General features: G+C 45.3%; 1 protein-coding gene across 1 annotated transcript in view; it reads left to right on the forward strand.

Annotated features, from left to right (window-relative positions):
* LRPPRC (leucine rich pentatricopeptide repeat containing) overlaps positions 1-26157 on the forward strand; it is a 219141-nt gene that overhangs the window by 128217 nt on the left and 64767 nt on the right. Inside the window, exons 24-25 of the mRNA XM_088477278.1 lie at positions 4138-4262; positions 11523-11626. Coding sequence (XP_088333404.1) covers positions 4138-4262; positions 11523-11626 — 229 coding nt within the window. The remainder of the gene's footprint in view (positions 1-4137; positions 4263-11522; positions 11627-26157) is intronic.

Below are 26157 nucleotides of genomic sequence, written 5' to 3' on the forward strand. Positions count from 1 at the left end.
GGTCAGAGGCAGTGATGGTTGTTGAGTGTGTATAAACAATCATCAACTGCAGATCTGTAAATATATGTTTGAGGCGTGTACCCAGCTCTAGTTCTTATCTTATTGGAGTATAAAAGTGTAAGAATGAAAAAATATATTTTGTGTAAATAATTTTTGCTTTTGACGCCCCCTCCCCATCTCCCCCACAGCTTGCTTTGCCTGCTCAGTTCTGTGTGATTTTGTTTAGTCTTGGTAAGAACTACAATACAAATGTAAAATGTGTCTTTCTTAGGATTTGAAATCTCTTCTATTCTATTTTCATTTTTTTTTTTTTTTTACATCTAAGGTTTTTATTCTATTTTTTTCCCCCAGTGTTTTTTTTATATTCTTTTCATTTCCTTCAATCACTGATATGTACGCAGAGAATACCTTTTCACATCATGCTTTCTAAGACTGAAGTCAATTAGCTTGTCCATTTGACTGGCACCGTAATCGTTCATTAATTAATCGTTTTGACCTAAAACAGCTCTATTCATGCTGCGGGAATTGGGTATAGTCAGTACTTACTATAGGATAATTGTTTTGCCATCATTTTGAAAAGCTGAACTTCTTGTTGAATGAAATAACAATCGTAGTGTGCCTTCCCAGTATTTATGGATCTATCTATCTTACATTCCGCGCTGTCCATCTCACAATAGATAATCCCGTTTTAAATTTGACAGTGCTTTAAACAATTGCAGGTACTGTATGCTTTGCCACAGACTAGAGATTCGAATCGGGCCCCGTCTTTCTGTACTTAGACACAAAGTGCTTCTCTGCGCAATTTATCATAAAATCTAGAGCTTTAAACCCATAATATTGTAATATACTTCATTTTTAAAAGTAAGTTTGTGTGTCATCTACTCTAATGTTTCTGCCAACATTACATGACCATAATCTAGCCAATATTTTCAGAGTGTTTCCAGCAATGTAGCAGCCTCACATCCTGGAAATTAACCTGCAATTTAGTCTTCACCCCAAACGACAAAACCTCAGTGGGGTGCTGGAAGATTCACCGTAAGCACAGCTTACTAAGAGGGAAATTGCATGCATACCCATTAAAGTAGGGCTCATTTTCACCCTTTTGTAAGTAGTGTTGCAATCAATTATTGTTTCTTCTGCATGTATATTTTACTTTTTAGCGTAACCTAAAATCTGCATGTGTATAAAATAGTAACTCTGTCGCATGGCAACTGTAATGGGCAAAAAAAAAAATAAAGCCGCTTGATGGTAGGAAATGAAAAATGTTTCATTTTTTAGGTGAGTGAAATGTGACAAGAAGGGCATTTTTTTTCTTTTTATTATGCAGCTGGTGCTACAGACGATTAATGGGGGTGTACTGCAAAAATTCGATGCGTATATTTTCATTCCACATTGAAGATCGTGGCTAACAGCTAATACCTATGGGCCCTTTTTTAAAGTATGAAACTCAAAGCATTTTAATTGTAGATTAATGCCGATAAAACAATCGATCTAAGCGGACAGACCTGGACACGCACGCTTGATCAAGAGCGTTTGCTTTGATTTCCACATTACCTGCAGCGTTCAGATATGTTAACACTGTGATACGTTTTTGTATGGGACAGCTCAGTTAGGGGGAGAGGTATCAAATCTTCTAGAGAGCAAAAGTGGATAAGGTTCCTAAAGCAGCCTGTCCTCTTCCAAATGTCATTTTTCAGAATGTGCTAGATAAATGAAAGCTAGAGATGATTGGTTGCTATGAACAACTTCTTCACTCTCTCGAAGCTTTGATGCATCTCACTCTAAGAACCCTAGACTGCTGGCGAAGCTTTGAGCTTTTTCGAAACTCACTTCAAGCGTTTTCACCTAAATACGGAAATGCTCATATTTGAAGTGTGAATGGCAACTGGTGGCACAGTGGTTAGTATTGCAACCCTACAAATTTGGGGTACTGGACTAAATTCTGACCAGGACCCGATCTATCTTGGGTTTTTATGTTGTCCCCATGCTTTCATAGGTTTCCTCCAGAGGTTCCATTGTCCTCCTAAATACACCAGTAGGTTAATTGGCTGCTGGTGCAAGAACTCGTATGTTTAAATATTTTCTGTAAAACACTGCGCAATATGTGGGCTCTATATAAATGTTTAATACTAATAGTGGAAGTCAAATACCCTGGGCAGTGTTGCTCTGACTTCTAATGCCTAAGTATCTACCCCTACACTTATTGGCACAGGCCTCTGCTGCTATATAATGCCTGAGTATCTACCTCTACACTTATTGGCACAGACCTCTGCTGTTATATAATGCCTGAGTATCTACCCCCACACTTATTGGCACAGGCCTCTGCTGTTATATAATGCCTGAGTATCATCCCCTACACTTATTGGCACAGACCTCTGCTGTTATATAATGCCTGAATATCTACCCCTACACTTATTGGCACAGGACTCTGCTGCTATATAATGCCTGAGTATCTACCCCCACACTTATTGGCACAGGCCTCTGCTGTTATATAATGCCTGTGTATCTACCCCCACACTTATTGGCACAGGACTCTGCTGCTATATAATGCCTGAGTATCTATCCCCACACTTATTGGCACAGACCTCTGCTGCAATATAATGCCTGAGTATCTACCCCTACACTTATTGGCACAGGACTCTGCTGCTATATAATGCCTGAGTATCTACCCCCACACTTATTGGCACAGACCTCTGCTGTTATATAATGCCTGAGTACCTGCCCTACACTTATTGGCACAGGCCTCTGCTGCTATATAATGCCTGAGTATCTACCCCTACACTTATTGGCACAGGACTCTGCTGCTATATAATGCCTGAGTATCTACCACTACACTTATTGGCACAGGACTCTGCTGTTATATAATGCCTGAGTACCTGCCCTACACTTATTGGCACAGGACTCTGCTGTTATATAATGCCTGAGTATCTACCCCTACACTTATTGGCACAGGACTCTGCTGTATAATTTCTAAAAGGCTGTTAGCAAACAAACAAAAAATTAAATAATATATTTGTGATCCTCCATTAAAATAGATGTGACTTTGTCCATTACCTGGAGTGCGAATCCACCAATCTCTACAGATCAATTCTGTGAACTGGGGGGGACTGTAAGCCAATCAGAAAAGTTGGAATAGATAGCAAAATTTACAGATTTCATTAAAAATTGGATTCATCGTTTCATATGTTGAAAAGGGTAAATCTATTCCATTGACAAGAAATCAGATTAAAACATATGGACCAAATTAATGAATTGTATTTCCTTGCAAATCTGAATTTATGTACATGGGCTTTCGTACTTGTAGTAGTTTTGCTATATATATATTATCCCTGTGGGAGTCACTTTTGGGTGGCTAAATTGAACAGATTCAGCCCTGAGAGCTGAGAGACCAGATAAGAGTTGTCATGAGATCAATAGGTTTGAACTACAGTAATTTGTCAGTATTGCTGTGTGTAGAATACATAACTGATAGAAAATATCCATCCTCAATAAGAAGAATCTTATCGTAAATATTTAAACTTCTGATCAGTTCTAGTAACTGTTTAAGATTATATTGCATTTAGTCAGTCACACATGAGTTTTTAGTCACAATGGCCGCAATTCAATTCAAAGCGATGATGAATAGCCCCGGGAGGGAGCTCTCGGAGCTATTCAATGCAGCACGATATTTGGTCTGACTAAAGGATTTCTTCTCTCACCCTGCCTGGGGGTGCGAGGAGAAAGCCGACAAAAGTGGCGACCGTGCGGCTTAGCGTGGCGCTAACAGCCTCGCAGCCGGCAGTTTAGTCGGAGAATGCCTGTTCTTGACACTAAACACCCAGGTAAAGTCGCAAGAATCGTCATTCTCTGACTTAACAGCGCACTAAACTGAATAGCCCCAGGAGCCAGCCCCCCCCCCCCCTAATTTAATGGCAGATGACCACAGAAGCCCCCTCTGAATCCCGTCTCCACCCACACAAGTGGCCTAATTGGACAGAGATCTTACCGCGTATGCTGTGCGGAAATGTTATACTGTGTATTATTAGCATTATTTACTGCCAAGAAACTGCCGTGCTCAAAGCGCCATAGACCTTAACCTGTCTCTCGCAGTGTCCTTTTGTGTTATCTGAATTCTCATTGCCTGTTTTGTACTAATAGAGAGAATATCGTGTCTGCTGTGGAAGCCATGATTGAATGCGCCAAGAAATACAAATGCACTCCTTTATGTCATGAAATCCTAAGAATTCTGGTGGAGAAAGGAGAAACGGACTTGCTAAGAGAAGGTATGTCGAGATACAGAAGATTGGTCCATTTTTATATTTCATATTTGTGCTTTGCTAATAAGAGAGAGACCCCTGTTTTTAAAAAAAATCAGGACTGCCTGAGCATCCAGACCGTGGCCTAATTTGGCTGCTCCAGCCCCTTTCCCACTAAGCCAGTTCCCTTTATCCACAGAAAGAGGAGCCAGTTTCTGTTGAACAGAAAACATCAAAGCAAGTTTTGTGGTTATATTTTTGTGGAAATTTATTTACAGACAAAAAAAGTTACTAAAAATAAGAAAAAATGTATATGAATATTGTCTGATACATAATCATTATATTGTGGAGGGGGGGGGCTATGTACTAACAGGAGCAAAGGGGGACATGCGCTAAAGGCAGAGAAAATCCCTCTACATATCTCTTCTCAATATGTACTAAAGGATTTTCTCTGCTGTCTTGATGTCTGCGCTAAGCTAATGCATGTTTTGCGTGCTGCCATAGGCTTCTATGGCAGCGTTAAGTGTGTCAGATGTTTCTAAAGTGGCAGGTTATTTACTGATTGCTGACTTCTCTTGCGCTGGCATTGCGTCCTCTTGTTGCCGTTATCTTGCTCCTACATAGTGTAGAACCGCGCTCTGGATGTCTGTTTATGTTGGTTTGTTAATAAAGTTGGTTTTGTGTAAAAGGAAAAAAAAATTACACAGAATATGGGCCATATTTGATTGGGGGATAGAACTGGCATATGCACAGAAAACGATCACGAATGCACTATGTGCCAGTGCCCACACCGCCGAGAGAGTGACTTTCCATTCACCTCTTTGGCTGGAGCTGTGTTAGCACAAGTCGCGTTAGCTGATGTCTGCTCCGCGGCAATATAAGGCGCAGCAGGGGCTGCTTTATCTCGACTGCTTTATCACCTCGGTAAGTGGATGTTTAGTACATAGATCTCCATGAGACTGCTGAGTTACGGGAGTCACTAGTTCCTCATTAATTAAAATGTTAAATGGGTCACTTAATGTTTTGCCAGTTTACTCAGTATCAACAAAACTGTTTTGTTTTTAAATCTTAATGTATGTGGCCAGATTGTATCATAGCGACTTATTGGTGTCACTAATTACACAGCGCTGTACAGAGAATATGTCATTCACATAAGTTCCTGCCCCATTGGGGCTTACCCTGGGTACACATTAGGCGATCTCTTGCACAATATATTGTTTTGAACAATATATTGTGTGGATCGCACAGTGTGCTTGCCCAATTGCGCATTCATGTTGGTTGTTCATCGTATCTTTTCATCTTAAGTGCTGCACGTCAGATGGGACGATGTAATGAACGACACCATGCTGCTAAATGCAGCATTGAACAGCACATCGCGCCGTCGTTCACAGAATCGTGCAGTGTGTACAGACGGCGTGATATATTGCGTCGTCCATTCACTGGGTAAACACATTGTGTAGTGTGTACCTAGCCTTACAGTCTAAGTTCTCAAGTACACAAACACACACACAGTAGAGCACATTTTAGTCAGACAACAAGTAGCCTCGGTGGAAACCCACGCAAACACGCGGAGAACATACAAACTCCATACACACAGGGAATTGAACTCTTGACCCCAGTGCTGTAAGACAGCTATGCTAACCACTGTACCACCATCCTGGCATAAACATTATTCATTGTGTCTGATAAAGCTGAGTTTTAGGGGCATATCCAATTAGGTGCGAGTTTACAAAAAACTTTTGCACTTTTGTTATCCATTTGGATGAGGGGGTTTTGATTTTTCTATTTTTTTTCTTTGAGAGCCTCTTGGAGAGATTTCTTTAAATCCTTATTTTAAGGGAAAATTGTCAGGACTTGCTCTAACCCTGCACCTGCACACACTATGTACACTACCTCTAACCCTGCACCTGTTCCCCGCACACAGTATCTAAAATATACTACCTCTAATCCTGCACCTACTCCCTGCACACAGTATCTAAAATACACTACCTCTAACCCTGCACCCGCACACACTATGTTCACTACCTCTAACCCAGCACCCGCTCCCCGCACACAGTATCTAAAATACACTACCTCTAACCCTGCACCCGCACACAGTATCTACACTACCTCTAACCCAGCACCCGCTCCCCGCACACAGTAACTAAAATACACTACCTCTAATCCTGCACCCGCTCCCCGCACACAGTATCTACACTACCTCTAATCCTGCACCCGCACACACTATGTACACTACCTCTAACCCTGCACACAGTATCTAAAATACACTACCTCTAATCCTGCACCCGCACACACTATGTACACTACCTCTAACCCTGCACCCGCACACACTATGTACACTACCTCTAACCCTGCACCTGTTCCCCGCACACAGTATCTAAAATACACTACCTCTAACCCTGCACCCGCACACACTATGTTCACTACCTCTAACCCTGCACCCGCTCCCCGCACACAGTATCTAAAATACACTACCTCTATCCCTGCACCCGCATACACTATGTACACTACCTCTAACCCTGCACCCACTCCCCGCACACAGTATCTAAAATACACTACCTCTAACCCTGCACCTGCACACACTATGTACACTTTCTCTAACCCTGCACCTGTTCCCCGCACACAGTATCTAAAATACACTACCTCTAATCCTGCACCCACTCCCTGCACACAGTATCTAAAATACACTACCTCTAACCCTGCACCCGCACACACTATGTACACTACCTCTAACCCTGCACCTGTTCCCCGCACACAGTATCTAAAATACACTACCTCTAACCCTGCACCCGCACACACTATGTTCACTACCTCTAACCCTGCACCCGCTCCCCGCACACAGTATCTAAAATACACTACCTCTAACCCTGCACCCGCACACACTATGTACACTACCTCTAACCCAGCACCCGCTCCCCGCACACAGTATCTAAAACACTCTACCTCTAATCCTGCACCTGTTCCCCGCACACAGTAACTAAAATACACTACCTCTAATCCTGCACCCGCTCCCCGCACACAGTATCTACACTACCTCTAACCCTGCACCCGCACACACTATGTACACTACCTCTAACCCTGCACCCACTCCCAACACACTGTATCTAAAATACACTACCTCTAACCCTGCACCCGCACACACTATGTACACTACCTCTAACCCTGCACCTGTTCCCCGCACACGGTATCCAAAATACACTACCTCTAATCCTGCACCCGCTCCCCGCACACAGTATCTACACTACCACTAACCCTGCACCTGTTCCCCGCACACAGTATCTACAATACACTATCCATAGCCCTGCACCCGCTCCCTGCACACACTGCCTTCACTACCTCTAACCCTGCCACTTGCTCCCCGCACACTCTGCCTACACTACCTCTAACCCTGCACCCGCTCTCTGTACACACTACCTACACTACCTCTGACCCTGCACCCGCACACACTATGTACACTACCTGTAACCCAGCACCCGCTCCCCGCACACACTCCATACACTACACTAACCCTTCACTTGCACCCCGTACAGACTACCTACACTACCCCTAACCCTGCACACACTACCTACACTACTACACTGCCACCGCTAACCTTGTACCCACTTCCTGTACACACTATCTACACTACACTATCTCTAACCCTGCACCCGCTCCCCGCACACACTACCTACACTACCTCTAACCCTGCCACCTGCTCCCCGCACACACTACCTTCACTACCTCTAACCCTGCACCCGCACACACTATGTACACTACCTCTAACCCTGCACCCACTCCCCGCACACAGTATCTAAAATACACTACCTCTAACCCTGCACCTGCACACACTATGTACACTTTCTCTAACCCTGCACCTGTTCCCCGCACACAGTATCTAAAATACACTACCTCTAATCCTGCACCCGCTCCCCGCACACAGTATCTACACTACCTCTAACCCTGCACCCGCACACACTATGTGCACTATCTCTAACCCTGCACCCACTCCCAACACACTGTATCTAAAATACACTACCTCTAATCCTGCACCCGCTCCCCGCACACAGTATCTACACTACCTCTAACCCTGCACCTGTTCCCCGCACACAGTATCTAAAATACACTACCTCTAACCCTGCACCCGCACACACTATGTACACTACCTCTAACCCTGCACTCGCTCCCCGCACACAGTATCTACAATACACTATCCATAGCCCTGCACCCGCTCCCCGCACACACTGCCTTCACTACCTCTAACCCTTCCACTTGCTCCCCGCACACACTGCCTACACTACCTCTAACCCTGCACCTGCTCCCTGTACACACTACCTACACTACACTAACCCTTCACTTGCACCCCGTACAGACTACCTACACTACCCCTAACCCTGCACACACTACCTACACTACTACACTGCCACCGCTAACCTTGTACCCAGTTCCTGTACACACTATCTACACTACACTACCTCTAACCCTGCCACCTGCTCCCCGCACACACTACCTTCACTACCTCTAACCCTGCACCCGCACACACTATGTACACTACCCCTAACCCTGCACCCGCTCCCTGCACACACTACATTGTACTACATTGCCCCCGCTAACCTTGTACCCACTTCCTGTACACACTATCTACACTACACTACCTCTAACCCTGCACTCACTACATTGTACTACTCTGCATCCGCTACCCACACAAAGCATCGGCAGCCGTCCGCAGGCTGTATTTAAAACACGCGGCAACCAATTTTTTTTATATTGGTTACCACAGGTATCGGTAACTAGGCCTGCGTTATTTTTTGCGGGCAAAACCTGACCGCCAATTGAATATGCACTTTAGACTTCTTACATCTGGATGTCTAATATATTGTATCCATTCCTCTCCATCATCCAGTACTTGTGGGGGTTTTTTTTTCTGTTTTTCCTGTTCGTACAATTTAAGTGGTTATTCCTTGAACTGCAAAGAGCTCAAGTGTAGTTCTCATTGTATGGGCTGACAATGCCTAATTCATGTCATCTCATTGCTGCTTGGACATATCTAATCTGCGCCCTCCGAATCCATTTTTAAAAGAAATGTGTATACCAGAAGCCTAAGATAAAAGGCTTTTTTTTGTAGCACTTAGAACATTAAGCTAACCTAAGCATTTAATTACACGCCTTCCCATAGAGCAGCCTTTTTATCCAAAGAGTCCATGGTTACCCCAGACATTTCAACAAAGGCTAATGAATGACAGGTATTATGCTCACAATATTATCCTGATGCCCTCCCATGTTTTCATGGATAATTAATTAAAACATCAGCGACCATACTTCATTCTAACTCCAGACTCTTTTGACGAGCGTTCTCTGCAGCTTTTGTGTATAATAGCCATACATTTTGTAATTGATCTGTAATCGAGAATCACCTTTTCATTTGGTACATGTACTGCTGTGGCCAGTGGTTTTGTCATTCCTCCCTATGGCTGCATGAATTGATTTTCCTTTCTAAAACTTTATATTTGATAAGGAAAAAAAAAAAAAAGACACTTTAGTTGTCAGTTTATTTTTATAGTTCAGCTATGCCTGAGTCCTAAAACCAAGCAAAGGGACAGTTGTATCAAGCAGTGAAAAGAATGGAGAAGTTGCTTAAAGGCAACCAATCAGCTTTAAGGTAGCATTTATTAAGCACATTCTATAACATAATAAGAAGAAAATATTGAAATACTTTGACTGGAGTTTTACTTCCCGCTGGTATATAAGGTCCTGATTAGAGATGAGCGATTCGGTTTTAGCTCGGTTAAGTTTGGATCTGAAAACCAAATCATATTGGCTATCCGGCTCTCACGTGTTTTGGACAGCCAATAACATAAATCCGAAGTTGCGCTAATTTGGCGAAATGTAGAACCAAACCACTCATCCCTAGTCCTAATCCAACTGCACGAACAGATTTATGTAAGAGATTGATTGGCATAGGCAATTATTCTATGCATTCAACTGATGTCTAGTCAGTTCGGGCAATAATGGTTAAGGTTTATGGCAGTGTGTTTTGGCTGTGGTGTTCAGGCATAATTTCAGTTTAGATTGCTATAAAATCAAGTAGGATGTGGGAAAACAACCACATTTTTCTTTAGATTGTAACAGTTGAGGCCAATTTGTCACGGCTGCTGGGGACACACTGCTGATACATTCAATTGAACGGCGGATATATCGATGTGCGTCGGCGCGCGTGTACCAGCAATATGTCTGAACAATGTCATTCAGCCGATGGCAGATATATCTGCACATCTTGCTGTGTGTACAGGTGGTCAGCTGGCCATCCGTACACTTGCTGCAGAGGCCGCCGGTGACTGACATCACAACTGGGCAGGCACATGTAAATGCCCGCCCAGTTGTGACGTCAGGCACTACACATCGGGCCAACGATTGGTAGGCGTGTATGCACTTACCAATCGTCAGATAGGACGGGGGATCGGCCAGTAGGCCAATCTGTTGTCCTAGTATGTACCCAGCTTAAGAATGGAAGCTGTATCCTAAAAACTGCTAATGTGATTGTGTGACTGTTCCACTGGCCAACATGGCACTACTTTCCACATGACAAAAATTGGGAATATATTGCTCACAGAAAATAATTCATAATGAACTTTAATCTGACAGAGTATATCTAGATATAGCTAGCACCATTTTGTAGACTGATTCTCTTTATTCTCTGGACAATGAGGCAAGATAGGATATTTGCCATAAGATATATATTTATATTATACAAAAAAATACTTCAAGGGTGCAATGTAGTATGAAACTATAAGGGTCAATGTTGAAGGAAACCTTATCAGTCCGGGCAATTTACGCCAATGTCCAAAGCCTATAGAACTAGAGTCCTTAATATAACTCCTGTAGCGAACTTGATATTTTTCTCTCCGGAGCCTTTGTTTGTTTTGATGTTAATACTGGATTGTTCCAAATACTAAAATAGACCCTATATAATATATTCAAACCTAGTATGATTGTTGCCTTTTATAAAATTGCTGCTTTAAATCCCACTAATAAATAAATGAATTGCTGCTGGTTAAGGCTTGTCTGCAAATAATAAAAAATATGCATTTTTGACACCTAGACTGTTTTCTTTTCTTGCAAATGGTTTCAAACTCCAAGGAAGATTGATTATTATTCTGTTAAAATTACTTAACAATGTATACAAACCTTAAAGTTTTTTTTCATAATTATTTGTCTGTTTTAGGCAGTGAAATAAAGAGAATATGTTGAGCTGATACATACACATATTTGTGTTAAAAGAAAACCCTGAAAATTAACTTTTCTCCCCAACAGCTGTGGACGTTTTAAGTGACTTAGGTGAAAGAGTTATGCTTCACGACCTGTTCTTCGCCTTTATCCAAACAGGAAAGTACAGTGAGGCTAAGAACATCATAGAGGTGAGACTTGTAAATGCTGTCTTCTAATCGTTGTCATGTACATGTTTATTTGGAATAATTAATATGAACAAGATAAGCATAATAGAATCTAGCTCTCACATTGGGAAGACAGGATACATGGTATACTGAATTGACCAGATGAGCAAGTATGGCATTATCCGTGTAATTATGGGAGCGTCTACTTGATTTATGGACATTTGTTTCCTTAAAAGTGCTGAAGCTAGTAAGAAATATTTGCATAAGAAATTTTGAAATGTGGAACAATTAAATTAATGCAGAATTCCTGGGTGTAAAGTTGCTTAATCTTCCTTGGTAAGGAATTCTTTGTTCTTAATTTGTTCTGTCCTTGGCAAGATTTGTACATGGTTCTTTGCTGTAAATTAATCAGCCAAGTGCTAGTGTTTGGTATTTACATTTTTTTTGTTAATTCTTTGCCCACCTCCTGCTGTGATAAGCAGCTTATAGGAAGGGGTAGGTGACAAACTTGGTCTGTTAGGACTTAGTATATTTTATCTGGAGTTGACTGAAATGCTTCTTTCTGAAACTGATAAGCCAAACCAGACGGTCTTTTTTTTTAAAAAAAAAAATATATATATATATATATATATATATATATATATTATGATACTATCCCTCAATTTTATAATGCTGCCCATATTCTGATCTATTTGTTTGTTTTGCCTGTCTGTCAAATTTGACCCTGCATGTCTACATAATCTGACCGTTCCAGGCGTTAGATGCTTTGGTCGAACGTACAATTCGGGAGGGCTATTACTGATACCATCAGCCAATCACCAGTCAGATATCTTGGGGATTGCACTAATTTAGCCTTGTTTACAAGTTCTAGCTGATGCCAGCCAGAGGGCCTGATTCAGCAACGGACGTAATTCTGCGATTACGTAGATCGATAATTTGCCATTGTAAGTCCACTGCACACGCTTCGCAATCGTGATTGCTTTCGCAGCATGAGACCTCTCTGTGTGCGAGGAGAGCTGCAGTATTGAAACAGGTCAGACCTGCAGCAATGGCCCTTTTTGGCTGCCTGGTCTGTGTCGATGTTACCGATGTTTACGCAGGTAAGCAACGTCAGACGCCGATGAGAAGGCAGCAGTGGGTGTCCCTATGCCCATGTAAGCTTTTCAACTATTAGCATATTTTCGCAACTGCCTTCCATGCGATATTGCATTAGAGTCCTCTGCTGAATCAGGCACAGAGTCCATCCGTCCCTTCTCCCACTTTTTTTTTTTTTCTTTCAAACCAACACCTAACATTAAAATGGACTATTGACATTAAGTCTATGTTGACGTTTTGTCCATGTCAGCATACTGAATGTTGACCTAATGATCGCATACCTGGCAAATACTTGCATGGACTTACTAGCTCTAAACTTTTTAACAATGTCTTATTTGTACTCGAAGAATGCAACCTAATAAGTTTCGATCGTGTTTCAGTGTAATGTATTAGTAATTTCAAAGCATGAATATCTGTGTCATTTAAGTATAACTGTCTTGAGGGCACAACAATATTGAGATTAATTGGCACACAGCAAATCATGGGTTTGTGTTGGTTTTCCATTCGAATGCTGGAGGTTGCTTTTAAACAATACTATAATCTCTAATAGGAACTTCAGTGAAGCGGCTTCTCCTTTTCATGAGCAGATGTCAGAAAAAAAATTGCTCATTCCTTGTCTCTGCACAGAATCCCAGCAACTTTGTCAGCCCCTTTTTCGCAATGTTGCCTCCTTTTGGCTAAGCATAGTTTTAATTCATTTCGGTGGAAAACAAATGAAACACAATACCAACTTTGGAGAACCTGGGAAGGAGCGTGTGTTTTTTCTAAATTGCTTATTGTATGAATTATGGCATCATCAGAGATTTGCATTTAATGCTGGAAGTGAAGTGGGAACGGTGGTGGAAATGAGGAGAGTTGGTGAATGACTGTTTGACATCAGTAAAGCGTAATGTTTCCTGAGATTGATAATGTGACATGTTTAAAAAACTGTTGTTTTGAAGTAGGTTGTCAAATAGGAATAGATGAGGTTTCTGCGCTTAGCAATGCCTTTTGTTCCTATGCTAATAGTCTTTAGTGTATTTTATTTCTTTACTGTTGTTCTGAAGTTATTTACAGAAGTGAAATGTAAATGCCATGTCAGTTTTTGTGTGACTGCAGTTACAGCCTCAGTTGGAAATCAAGTAATATTACAGCTAATTAAGAAGAAAAAAAAATGCAAATGAAAGATTAGCAACTGTTTGTTTAAGTCTTCTGTCCACTTCCGGACTATCAGCTCTCATCAATCATTAGTAACCCCACTATTGCCTGTTACTAGCCGCAGGAGGAGGAGCCAAGCTCACTGATTTCAACGTGTAATACGGACATAAAACAAGGGGTTAGTTAATAATGTTGGCAGGAACCACATCCAATCCACGTAGGTGCCATTTTTGTTCAGCTTCTGTCTATAGGGTGGAATACCACAAGCGTGTGGTACATTATGTCGACATGTTCAGAATATCAACATGTAACATGTCATTCACAATGTCGACAATGAGATTTTACATGTAAACCAACCCTAAATGTAGCTTAACCCTAACAACGTGTGTCGACATTCTGACTTTCTGAATGCCGACATAACAACAACATGCCCCATAGAAAGCTGTAATTCTCAGAACAAGAACATGTCTGCGCTCTGCAGCCTGCACACCAGTAAAGGCAACTATTTGGGTTAAAGAGGGAGGGGGCCCTGATGAATTACTAATAGGTGACCACAATTAAATAAGCAGTACAGAGCAGTATGTCCTATTTTTCGGATTAAACTGTGCTCACAGATTCTCAACTTGATTCCTCATTTCTTCTATCTTAATAACTGCATCCAAAGATTACAATTCCCACATTGGCCAAAAAGGGTTCTGTTACCCAGCCCCTCCCCATGTATGAGCAGGCAAAAAATTCTAAAAACCTCTTACAAAACAGACCAGCTTTTTTTTTTGTCACTAAAAAAAATAATAAGCATTATTACACATAAAAGCTAAGCACTAAAATGTTAATTCAAATAAACAATTTTCTTCATTGTCATTGTAGTTAATTGCTATTTTTTTTTAAAGTAATATCACTTTCACACATTAAAACTTGAAAAACCCCGGCTTTTACCCGCTTTTGATTCACATGTATTTTTGCTGGTCCCAGCCTGTACTCCCCTTCACACAGAAAAACAAATTGCCTGATACTCTGTAAAACATTGGACCCAATAATTTGCAGAACAGCCTGGGTATTTCTTTTGTATGAAGGGGTCAACCCAGGTGGAAATTCCCCAAGACTTTGACCCTGGTAAAAAGTATGGTCGAAGTCCCGGGAAATTTGACTCTTTCTCACAAAAAAAGGACCAGTGTTGATCCGCAAATTACCGGTTCTTGACCTGGCAGATTTGCTTTCCTGTGTGAAGGGGGTGATGAGCAATATGTGTCTAGGACGATTCTGTTGAACACAACATCCTGTTATAGAGCAAACAAAATGTTTTATGTATCGGAACTGCTTTAAATGAGAGCAGAAGCATCGTACCCGCGGTTACTGTATTTCTTAATTGTATCAGCCACACAAACTTTAAGGGAATAGTGGCTCATTTTTTAAAGGGATATGAACATATAGTAACTTCATTGTTTCAAATTACAAATGTACTTCCCTTCCTGTCTACTTAATACCCACACTGATACCTTTATTGTAACTTTCGAAATACCAGTGAAGGAGCCATTATTGTTTTTGACAATCTCCTTGTAAAATACGCTTAAATTAACTGATATATTCGATGTGAGAAGCAAAGATAGCTATATGTCCTTAAAAAAAAGTGAAAATAATAAATTAGTCTAAATTTTTCATCTGTGAGATTGGGTTTGGCTTCAAAAATATGAATGTAAAAATCACTTAAATAGAATCTTTCTAGCAATGTGAAGTTGGCTTAAAGGTCTTATCAAGCAGCAAAGTATGCCGCGATCAAAAGACATTCCAGAATAGATGAGAGAAGACGCTGTTTAAATAGAACAGTCTGGAAAGAGTTACAAAGCCATTTCTATGGTTATGGGACTCCAACGAACCACAGTGGGGGGAATTCAATTCAGCACGATAATGAATAGCCACGGGAGTGAGCTCCCACATCTATTCAATTCAATGCACTGTGTGCCTTGTCGGGAAGCAGGTATGTCAGAGAATGCCGGTTCTCGTGACTTAACCTGTGTGTTAAGGTGCGGTAACCGGTATTCTCTGACTATAGTGCTGGGCACGCGGCTGTTAGCGCTAAGCCGTCAAACAGCTGCATGCCCGGCACTTTCTACTTCAGGGTCCATAGGGTATCCACAGGATACCTTGGGGTATAGGTGTGACGTCAGTCGCAGGGCACCAAAGAGTTAAGCTTTCAGCCTCCCAGGATGCACTAGGTCCCCCTCCTATACCCCGCCCCCAGGCCAAGGCACCTCAGTTTAGTTTGGTGCCCGGCCGGAGTCGGGTGCACCTGTTGGAGTGGGGGCTAGAAGAGCCCCTGAAGCTTTTTCTTCATGCAGCTGTGGCTGCACATCTGGATGAACAGCATGGACAGTCAGTCCTGACGTCCATGCTGTCTTCCCTACACCCCGCCGGTACCAGAACGCCGGTACTGATCCGGGGATGCTGGTGGGCGTCTGGGGTCACAGCTAGCGGTGACCCCAGATGCTCCGGACCATGGCCGGATTCAAGGGGGACAGAGGTAAGCAGCGGGGTCCCGCGGTGGGTCCCCGCTGATCACATGGTCCTAAGTCCCCAGGCAGGGGGCTCCCTGGGGACTGGCTGCAGCGTGGAGCCAGGCGACCAACCTGCGCTTCCACTACCCCATGGGACAGCGGACCGCAGCAGAGCGGTAGCGCTGCGGCGTCCCAGGGGTTAAATGCATGCCAGGGGAGCGCGCCTTCCCTGTCTCACAGCCGGCGCCTCCCCCGCTGCACACAGCCCTCTCTGCACTGTGCTGACTGGTCCTGTGTCAGCGCTCCTCCCCCAGGCCAGCTTCTCTCTGCTCCTCGGCGGCCATCTTCTCTGCAACGCATGGTGAACGCTGCTGGAAGTCTGGAAGGAAGCATCGTGGTCTGGGTCCCCCCGCATACCTCTCCTCCGCTGTGGCTCAGGTCTGTGTATGCAGCGCTGTGTCCTACCAGGCCCTGTGTCTGTGTAGTTGAGTGATCAGCGCTGTTAGTGCAGGAATTGTTATTTCTCTGCATTGTATGTGACTGTGCTAGCGCTGCCTGTAACTATTCTTCACTAAACTGTCAGCTTTATTACTGTCCCTGTTCTTTCTGCTAAAGCCCTTGCGGTGCGGTGCTGCAGGGTGGTCTCTCGCCTATTTAATACTTAATTGGTGAGAGAGGTCACATACGTGGTGCCATCATGTCTGAAAGTGATTTTCCCCTCCGGCTACAGTGTACCACGTGCAAAGTACCGTTAGCGGAGGGGGAGGGTAGCGCGGAGGGCCTTTGCCGGCAGTGTTGTCCATGGCGCGGCCTATTACGGTTACAGCACCGGTACAGGAGCCGCCCTGGGCTTGTTTCGCTCAGGCGTTAACAGCTTTAGTGGGCCAGTTAGCTCCGCAGCCCGCGTTTACTCCGATGGGTTTGTCCCAGCAGTCTGTGGTGTCGTCACCCATGCAGGGGTTCCCACGACAATTGGTGGTACCCCACAGTCTCCCTATTTCCCCGCTCCCGGGTTCTCAGGAGCCAGCGTGGGTTAACTCCCTGACGAGTTCTTTACAGCACTTGTCGGATGTATTGCAAGGGGAGTCTGTGATGCGGCCTCATAAAAGGCCGGTGGCGTCTCTGTCCGCTCCTTATGAGGATGACGAATGGACGTCTGATGATGGGGAGATTCTGGATCCTTACGATCAGGAACCTTTCCATACTAAGGACGCTGATGCTAAGTCCAAAGTATATATTCCTGGACTTATTCGGGCGGTCCGCACAGCCTTGGTGATTGAGGACGAAGTTCCCCCAGCGGCTAAATCTAAGTATGCCTTTTTCAAAGATGTGAAGGGCGATGCCACAGTCTTTCCTCTTTCGGGTCAGTTGGTGGACCATTTAGAGGAGGCGTGGAAACAACCTGGCAAAAGATACCAGCCGCAGAGACGCCTGGCGGTGTCTTATCCGTTCGCGGATAATTATTTTGCTAAGTGTGAATCCCCTCCACAGGTGGATTCTCACGTGACCCGTCTTGTCCGTAGTGCCACATTGCCGATGCCATCCATGTCCTCCCTTAAGGATGCTACGGACCGCAAGGTAGAAATCTGCCTGAAGTCCGCTTATTCCCTTGCAGGGGGGGCAGCACGGCCGGCTATGGCCATTTGCTGGGTTGCCAGAGCGATGGAGCGCTGGGCGGATTCATTAGAGGCTTCTTTTGAATCCGACTGTCCGGCCGAACAAGCGGAGTTGATTGGCAATCTCCGTGATTCGGCCACCTACATCAACGAGGCGGCTCTAGACATTAGTACTCTGGTGTCTAGAATTTCTTCAGCAGCGGTAGCTGCTCGTCGCACCTTGTGGCTGCGATCCTGGAAGGCGGACGCAGATCCAAGAAAGGTCTGGAAGCGTTGCCGTTTACCGGAGAAGTTCTCTTCGGTCCGGATCTGGATAAGATTGTGGCCACGCTGGCGGCAGCCAAATCTGCTTGTCTCCCGTCGGCCGCTGCTCCTTCTGGTTCTGGACCATCGTCCTTTCGGTCATCTAGGGCCCAGGGCAGGCCCAAACCACAGTCGTTTCCTCGACAGGCTGGCCCTAAGAAATCGGGCAAGCCCCGGAAACAGGCATGGAGTACCAGACGTCCGGCCCCCAAGCCAGATGACAAGCCTGCGGCCTGACGGTCCGGGTCTCCCCTTGGGGGATCCCAGGGTGGGAGGCCGCCTGCTGCAGTTCTCCCGGTGTTGGTCGTTCACTACGACAGACACTTGGGTTCTGGAGGTGGTCTCTCACGGGTACGCCCTCTCCTTCCGGCACAGACCCCCGGCTCGATTCTTCACCACGGGTCTACCATCAGACCGAAACAAGGCTACGGAGCTGCGGAAGGTATTGCACACTATGCTCCAGGCTGGAGTTATAGTGCCTGTTCCATTCTCCCAGAGGGGCCAGGGTTTCTATTCAAATCTATTTTTGGTACAGAAACCCAATGGGTCATATCGTCCGATTCTCAACCTCAAAGCACTCAACAAGTCTTTGCGGGTCCCGAAGTTTCGGATGGAGACCCTACGGTCCATCATTCTGGCGCTGGAACCTGGGGACTACATGGTGTCATTGGACATACAGGACGCTATGGCGGTCATGGCGGCTTCTCTGCGGCTGCAAGGAGTCCGCATGTTGCCGTACTTGGACGACCTGTTATTGGTGGCAGGATCTCCAGAGCTCCTGTTACACCACTTGGACCTGACCATTGCACTGCTGCAACGGCACGGCTGGCTAATTAACTGGCAGAAGTCCACTCTAATCCCGTCTCGGAGGATTCTGCATCTTGGAGCCTTATTGGACTCGGGACAGCAAAGGATCTTCATGACGGAGGACAAGATCTCTGCTTTACAGTCAAGGGTGCGCAGTTGTCTGCACAGCCGCCGGGTGTCCTTACACTCGGCGATGAGGTTACTGGGCTCCATGGTGTCGGTGTTCGACATGGTGGAATACGCCCAGTTTCACTCTAGACCTCTGCAGCACCTGATCCTGTCCAAGTGGAACGGGCTGCCTCAGTCTCTGAAGTTCCAGACGATTGTGCTCACCCCGGAGGTTCGCCTGTCCCTTGCGTGGTGGTTAAAGATGACCCACCTCAACAAGGGACGTCCGTTCTGGGTTCCAAATTGGGTCCTGTTGACAACGGACGCCAGTCTTCGGGGCTGGGGAGCAGTTTCGGGTCCACACTTGTTCCAGGGCAGGTGGACACCGACAGAAGCGGAGCTTCCAATAAATATCTTGGAACTCCGTGCGGTCTTCAATGCTCTCCTGCAGGCACAGCGGTTTCTCCAGGGTCACCCGGTGCAGGTCCAGTCGGACAATGCTACCACCGTGGCCTACATAAACAGGCAAGGAGGAACTCGCAGTCGGGCGGCTCTCGTAGAGGTCTCTCGGATCCTGGTTTGGGCGGAGCGCAATCTTCCGGCCATATCAGCGGTCTTCATCCCGGGAGTGCTAAATTGGGAGGCGGACTTTCTAAGTCGCCAGGACGTTCATCCAGGGGAATGGTCCCTGCACCCGGACGTTTTTCAACTACTGGTGGACAGGTGGGGTCTTCCAGAAATCGACCTCATGGCGTCCCGGCACAACAACAAGTTGCCGGTGTACGGGTCTCGCACAAGAGACGAAGGGGCGTCTCTGGTGGATGCTCTGTCCGTCCGGTGGACGTTCAGGTTCGCATACCTGTTCCCTCCGGTCTCCCTTCTTCCACGGGTAATCCGGAAATTCAAACAGGAAGGAGGGACGCTCCTGTTGATAGCTCCCGCGTGGCCCAGACGGCACTGGTTCTCAGACCTTCAGGGTCTGTCCGTGGACAGTCCTCTGCGGTTGCCGCTACGACCGGACCTTCTGTCTCAGGGTCCTTGTCTTCACCCGGACCTGACTCGGCTGTCTTTGGCGGCGTGGCTGTTGAGACGGCCATGCTGAGGTCCTGGGGGTTTGCCAGCTCTGTGGTGTGTACCATGTTACGAGCTCGGAAACCGTCTTCCGCGAGGATATACCATCGCGTGTGGCATACGTTCTTCCAGTGGTGTCGACCGAGAGGTTATGCACCGCGGGAGTTTCGTCTGTCTCGGATTCTCGCCTTCCTGCAAGCGGGACTAGATCATGGGCTTCGCCTTGCTTCTTTGAAGGTACAGGTTTCGGCCCTATCTGTCTGGTTTCACCGTAGGATTGCTACAATCCCGGATGTGCGCACCTTTATGCAAGGTGTTCTCCGTATTCAGCCGCCCTTTGTTCCACCTGTGGCGCCTTGGGATTTGGCTGTGGTCCTGAGGACTCTCCAAGGACCGCCGTTTGAACCACTGGGCTCAGTGGATATTAAATGGCTAACAGCTAAGACTGTTTTCCTTCTGGCCGTTGCTTCAGCCAGACGTGTTTCTGAGTTAGGGGCTCTTTCTTGTAGACCCCCTTTCTTGGTTTTTTCATGGGAACAGGGCAGTGCTCCGCACTCGGCCCGAGTTTCTCCCCAAAGTTGTTTCCCAGTTTCAGGTTAACGAGGAAATAGTTGTTCCGGCCTTTAACTCACCGGGTCTTTCCGTGGGTGAGGCCTCTTTGGATGTTGTGCGGGCCTTAAGGACTTATGTGGACCGCACTTCTTTGTTTAGGAAGTCGGACGCTTTGTTGTCCTCTATGGCTTCTGTAAAAAGGGTTGGCCTGCTTCAAAGCAAACTTTGGCAGCCTGGATCCGTATGGCTATTTCTGAAGCTTATCTTCATGAGGGCCTACCGGTCCCTCCTTCTCTGAAGGCTCATTCCACTAGGTCTGTGGGTCCTTCGTGGGCAGCTTGACGTGGTGCCTCGGCAGTTCAGATCTGCAAGGCTGCTACGTGGTCTTCTGTCCATACCTTCGTGAGGTATTACAGGTTTGACACCTTCGCCTCTCAGGATGCTTCCTTCGGGCGGCGGATTCTCCTTTCTGCACAGGAGCGTCCCCACCCTTAAAGGATACTGCTTTGGGACATCCCCAAGGTATCCTGTGGATACCCTATGGACCCTGAAGTAGAAAATATGAGATATGGTAAGAACTTACCCTTGTTATCTCTATTTCTACGAAGTCCATAGGGTTCCACAGGACTCCCGCCCTGTCGCACCTGTGCTGCAGATGGGCTTTGCTCTGGTCACCGGTTTTCCGTCTCCCTCTGGTGAGAATGTGATTCTTGTATGTGTCCAGATCTTTGTTCTCTCTCTTCCTTCTCCTCCTCCGGCCTATGGCTTGGTAACTAACTGAGGTGCCTTGGCCTGGGGGCGGGGTATAGGAGGGGGACCTAGTGCATCCTGGGAGGCTGAAAGCTTAACTCTTTGGTGCCCTGCGACTGACGTCACACCTATACCCCAAGGTATCCTGTGGAACCCTATGGACTTCGTAGAAATAGAGATAACAAGGGTAAGTTCTTACCATATCTCATATTTTTGTCTGATTTCTCCTCGCTTCCCAAGGGGGGTGCAAGAAGAAATCCTTTGCCCGCCCAAACAGCGCGTTGTATTGAATAGTTTCTACATCACACTGAGAGCTATGGAGAAAACTTGGAACAGTGGTGAATATTCCCAGAAGCGGCCGGCCTACTAAAATTTCTCCAAGAGCGCGTTGAAGACTCATCCAGGAAGTCGTGAAAGAACACAGACGAACATCTAAGGAACTGTAGGTATTGTTCGCATAAAGTCAATGTTGTTGATTCCACCATAAGAGACTGGGCAAAAATGGAGAGTTGAAAGGAGAGAGCCACAGCTAACCAAAAGGAACTTAAAGACTTGTCACACATATAGCAAAAATACATGGTTAACCCCCCCCCAAGTCTATTGGACTAATGTTTTGTGGACTGATGAGTCAAAAATTTCATTTTTAGGAAGATTTTTGTCCTGATACATCTGGCATAAAGCTAACACAGCATTCCACAATAAGAACATTATACCAACATGGTGGTGATAGTGTGGATATGCTATGCTGCTTTAGGATCAGGGCAACTTGCCGTAATTAATGGAATCATGAATTTTTCTCTTTACCAGAAAATTCTGAGGGTAAATGTCCTGTCATCAGTCTGTAATCTGGAGCTCTAGTGCAATTGGGTTATGCAGCAAGACCACGATCCGAAGGACAAGTTCACGTCTGGTTCAAAAGTCTAGTACTGTCAGTCTAGTACTGAAAGTCTAGGCTTCAATGCAATTGAGTTGGTGTCACACGTGCCGTTTGAATGCAAGTGGTTTTCTAGTGCTCAGTCGATCCTGTGACATATAAAAGTGAAGTGGGATATGGGGGCCACCCTGAGCTGCAATGATTAATCCAATCTCTGGGAGCAACATTGCTGTGCGATGTTGGGTCTGCAAATCTCTTCCTACAAACATTACTAGTGAATATATAATAGAATCATAAAAGCTCCAGTAAGAGATATTATTTTGATTTGTTTAATGTCCATTTTTTTTTGTTACGTGTTGCTTTGGAGTAAAGCACTTGGCATTTTTCTTGTTGATGGGTAGATAGCACCATATGGCCCTCGCAGTCCATTGATCAATAATCGATTCTTTTGATGACCAGCAAAACGGCAGTCACCGATTTTATAAATACACTGTTTAGGGGGCTGTTTAACATGTTTGGAATAATGGTACAAGGATAGCCTATTGTTTGTATGTTTACATTTCTAATTAATAATACTTATTCAGAATTTAAATGTACTTTTTTTTTTTTTGTATAGGTGATCTTAAATCTTATGTTGGATAAGTATAGCACAGAACGGGAGGGATTGCTACTCTTGCAGTCTGCCATCCGGGCTTGGATGTTAGCAATTCACTCAGATGTAAGAGATAAGCTACAAATATGGACTGCTGTGCAAGCTGAGGAGATTTAGTTAATCTGACCTAGATGTTCTTTTGATGATTGAGACCCTATCCACGCGCAACAGTTCTCAATATCCAAATGTAATGCAAGGATATCTGGTGTTCTTTTCGTTTGTCCTTGCAATGACAGTCTTTTTCAATCAGCCAGGAACAAGAGAGAGATTTAGTATATTAAGTTGTGAAGCTTTGCAGCTGTTTAGATCATTGGAATTTGAATCTGCAACGATATTGAATGTTGTCAGCGAATGTAGCTCCTGTCCCTGTGGGAAAAGGATTAACATGAAGTGAGACTTTTTATTTATTTATTTTTAGTATTTTTTTTTTTATCCCTCTGTTCCACTTTTTTTCAGTGCACTGGACATAGGGCCTGATTCAGAGCCGCTCGCAAAAAGTGTGCGCTCGCTCTGAATCAGGGCGTGTTTTTTGGGTTTTTTTGTTGCGGCCTCTTGGCCGCTCGCATAGATGTGGGTTACCACCCACAGCTTATGCGAGCGGCCATGATGATGGTCAAGACCATCGCGACCATCGGGCTTGCGACCCTTGCGGTAGGGTCTCGTTGCCGCAAGCCCCAGTGGACTTCCTGCACTATTGGAGCAGGAAGTCCACCTACTGACATCACTAGTGATGTAAGTAGGGCCGCCTACAAACGGCAGGCGTTCCTGCAGGAACGCCTCCATTTGCTCAGCCACCCCCCCGCCACGCCTACAAAAGGGGTCGAGCTGTCGATCAGCATAGACAGCCGCCCCTTTTGTAGTGAGTCCCGGAGTGAGCGCTTTTTGCTGGAAAGCCCGGCACAGCGCTTGCGACCAGGTCTGAATCAGGCCCATAGTCCAATATATATATTGTTTTATATTAATGCATGTGTGTGTATTTTATTAATCATCTAAGAGATATCTTCAATGCAATGGCAAGTTGCCTGTATGGTAGGGGTCTGTGACTAAATATATTTACGTTAATAATTGTAGATTCATCGGTGTCTGAATCAAGTGTTTGAAATGAGAAAATCACTGTGGGCAATGTCTATGAAATCTGCAGAAGTGAAATATGCTGTCGCCCATATCATCAGATGTCATTTTTGTCAAGCACACTTTAGAAGATGAAAGCTCATATCTGATGTGCATAATTCTGATCTACACAATTAAACTTGATCAACGACTGCTGTAATGTCACACTTGATGACTGTTGGTTGAAGTAGGCTTTCAATATGGAAATATAAACACTGATTTTGTTGTTGAACAAATCTTAAACCCTTTTATTGAGATTCATACTAAAGAGATTAGTAGTGATCAGCTTATAGCTGTACAGGTCCAGAATGTGTGTTTTAGCCACAGACTTCCCTTCCATCAACTGGTATACCCATAATTTCTGCCCTTCCCTCCCATCAACTGGTATACCCATAATTTCTGCCCTTCCTTCCCATCAACTGGTATACCCATGATTTCTGCCCTTCCCTCCCATCAACTGGTATAGCCAGAATTTCTGCCCTTCCCTCCCATCAACTGGTATAGCCAGAATTTCTGCCCTTCCCTCCCATCAACTGGTATACCCAGAATTTCTGCCCTTCCCTCCCATCAACTGGTATACCCAGAATTTCTACACTTCTCAACCTAGACATTGCTACACAAGAGCCTCTCCTGACCGGGGGAAGAGATGGTACAAAGGCTGCAGAGGTAGTGACTACCACAGATGCTGATTGCTTTCCCAATCCCTTCTTTTTTTTGTATGCAAAGAGACGATACTGATTGGAATAGAAGTAATGGACCTGTAATACAGCTTTCTTCTTCAGGGTCCATAGGGCTCCACAGGGAGACATTGGGGTGTAGATGGGACCTGGAGGACCAGACACCAAAGCTTTTCAATCCCAGGATGGTCCGGTACTTCCCCCTATACCCCGCCCACAGCCTGGGGGCACTTCAGTTTCATTGGTGTCCGGCAACGAGCTGGACCACCATTATAACGGGGCTGCTGTATGCAGCCCAAGCTTTTAATTTTTTTATTTTATTACATTTTTCTTTCTACCAGACGGGTGAGCAGCACCAGACTGTCCTCCCCTCCATAGCACCGTGACTTCAAGCCTGTCATAGGTACTCCCGGTGGGGCTCCGAGGGGGACTAGATTGCAGGCTCCTCGAACCCTCAGTCTTCAGCCCGGAATCCTGGGGACAGGTAAGGCCGAACCCAGTTCGCGTGGACCCGTGTATTAGTGCAGCCTTGCCTCTGGTCTCGGAGGCACTAATGTGGACAGCAGCCCATTACTCCACTAGACCACCGGGGCATTAACATACTGGTGCAGGGGCATATTATTAAGGCCAGGGGACCCGGTGGTTAACGTTAGCCAGGGCAAAAGGCGCTCTCCCTGCAGCCCCTCCCCCTGCTCAGGGCGCCGTTCCACTGAGGTCCTGGTGTTCCCTGGGCTGCTCCTCCCTCACCCTCCACCCCCTCAGAGACGAGCGGCAGCCATTTTAGGCAAGCAGTCGCCGGGAATCGCTGGGTCCAGTCTTCCTGTATACCTCTCCCAAGGGTCAGGTTATACAGCGCTATATCCTACAAGCCACTGTGGTCTGTGTAGTTGAGATTAGTGCCTATTGCAGAAATGTAATATTCCATTCTGATATGTATGTGACTTGTGATAGCGCTAATCTCTCTTTTTCTATACTGTCAGTTATAACTATCCCTTTCTTCTACTGTACCCTGTGATGCTAAGGTATAGAGGGTCATTGTACCTCACATTTGTGAGGACTATCACATACTTCATACCGCGTTGCACACTACATGGAGCCATATCTAACGTGGTTGTACGCTCCCTGGTAACACATGTAGCAGTACTACACACTAACTTGTGCCATATATAGCGCTGTCACTCCAGGGGAGCCACCAGTAGCACAGTTGCACATTACCTTGTACCATATATAGCGTTGTTGCATACTTCATGCTGTCATTTTTAGCGTTGTTGCATACTATATGGTGCCATATATAGCGCTGTTTCATATGAT

Source organism: Taudactylus pleione, unplaced genomic scaffold (genome assembly GCF_031769625.1).
Source record: "Taudactylus pleione unplaced genomic scaffold, aTauple2 ptg000201l, whole genome shotgun sequence".
Taxonomy (NCBI): Eukaryota; Metazoa; Chordata; class Amphibia; order Anura; family Myobatrachidae; genus Taudactylus; species Taudactylus pleione.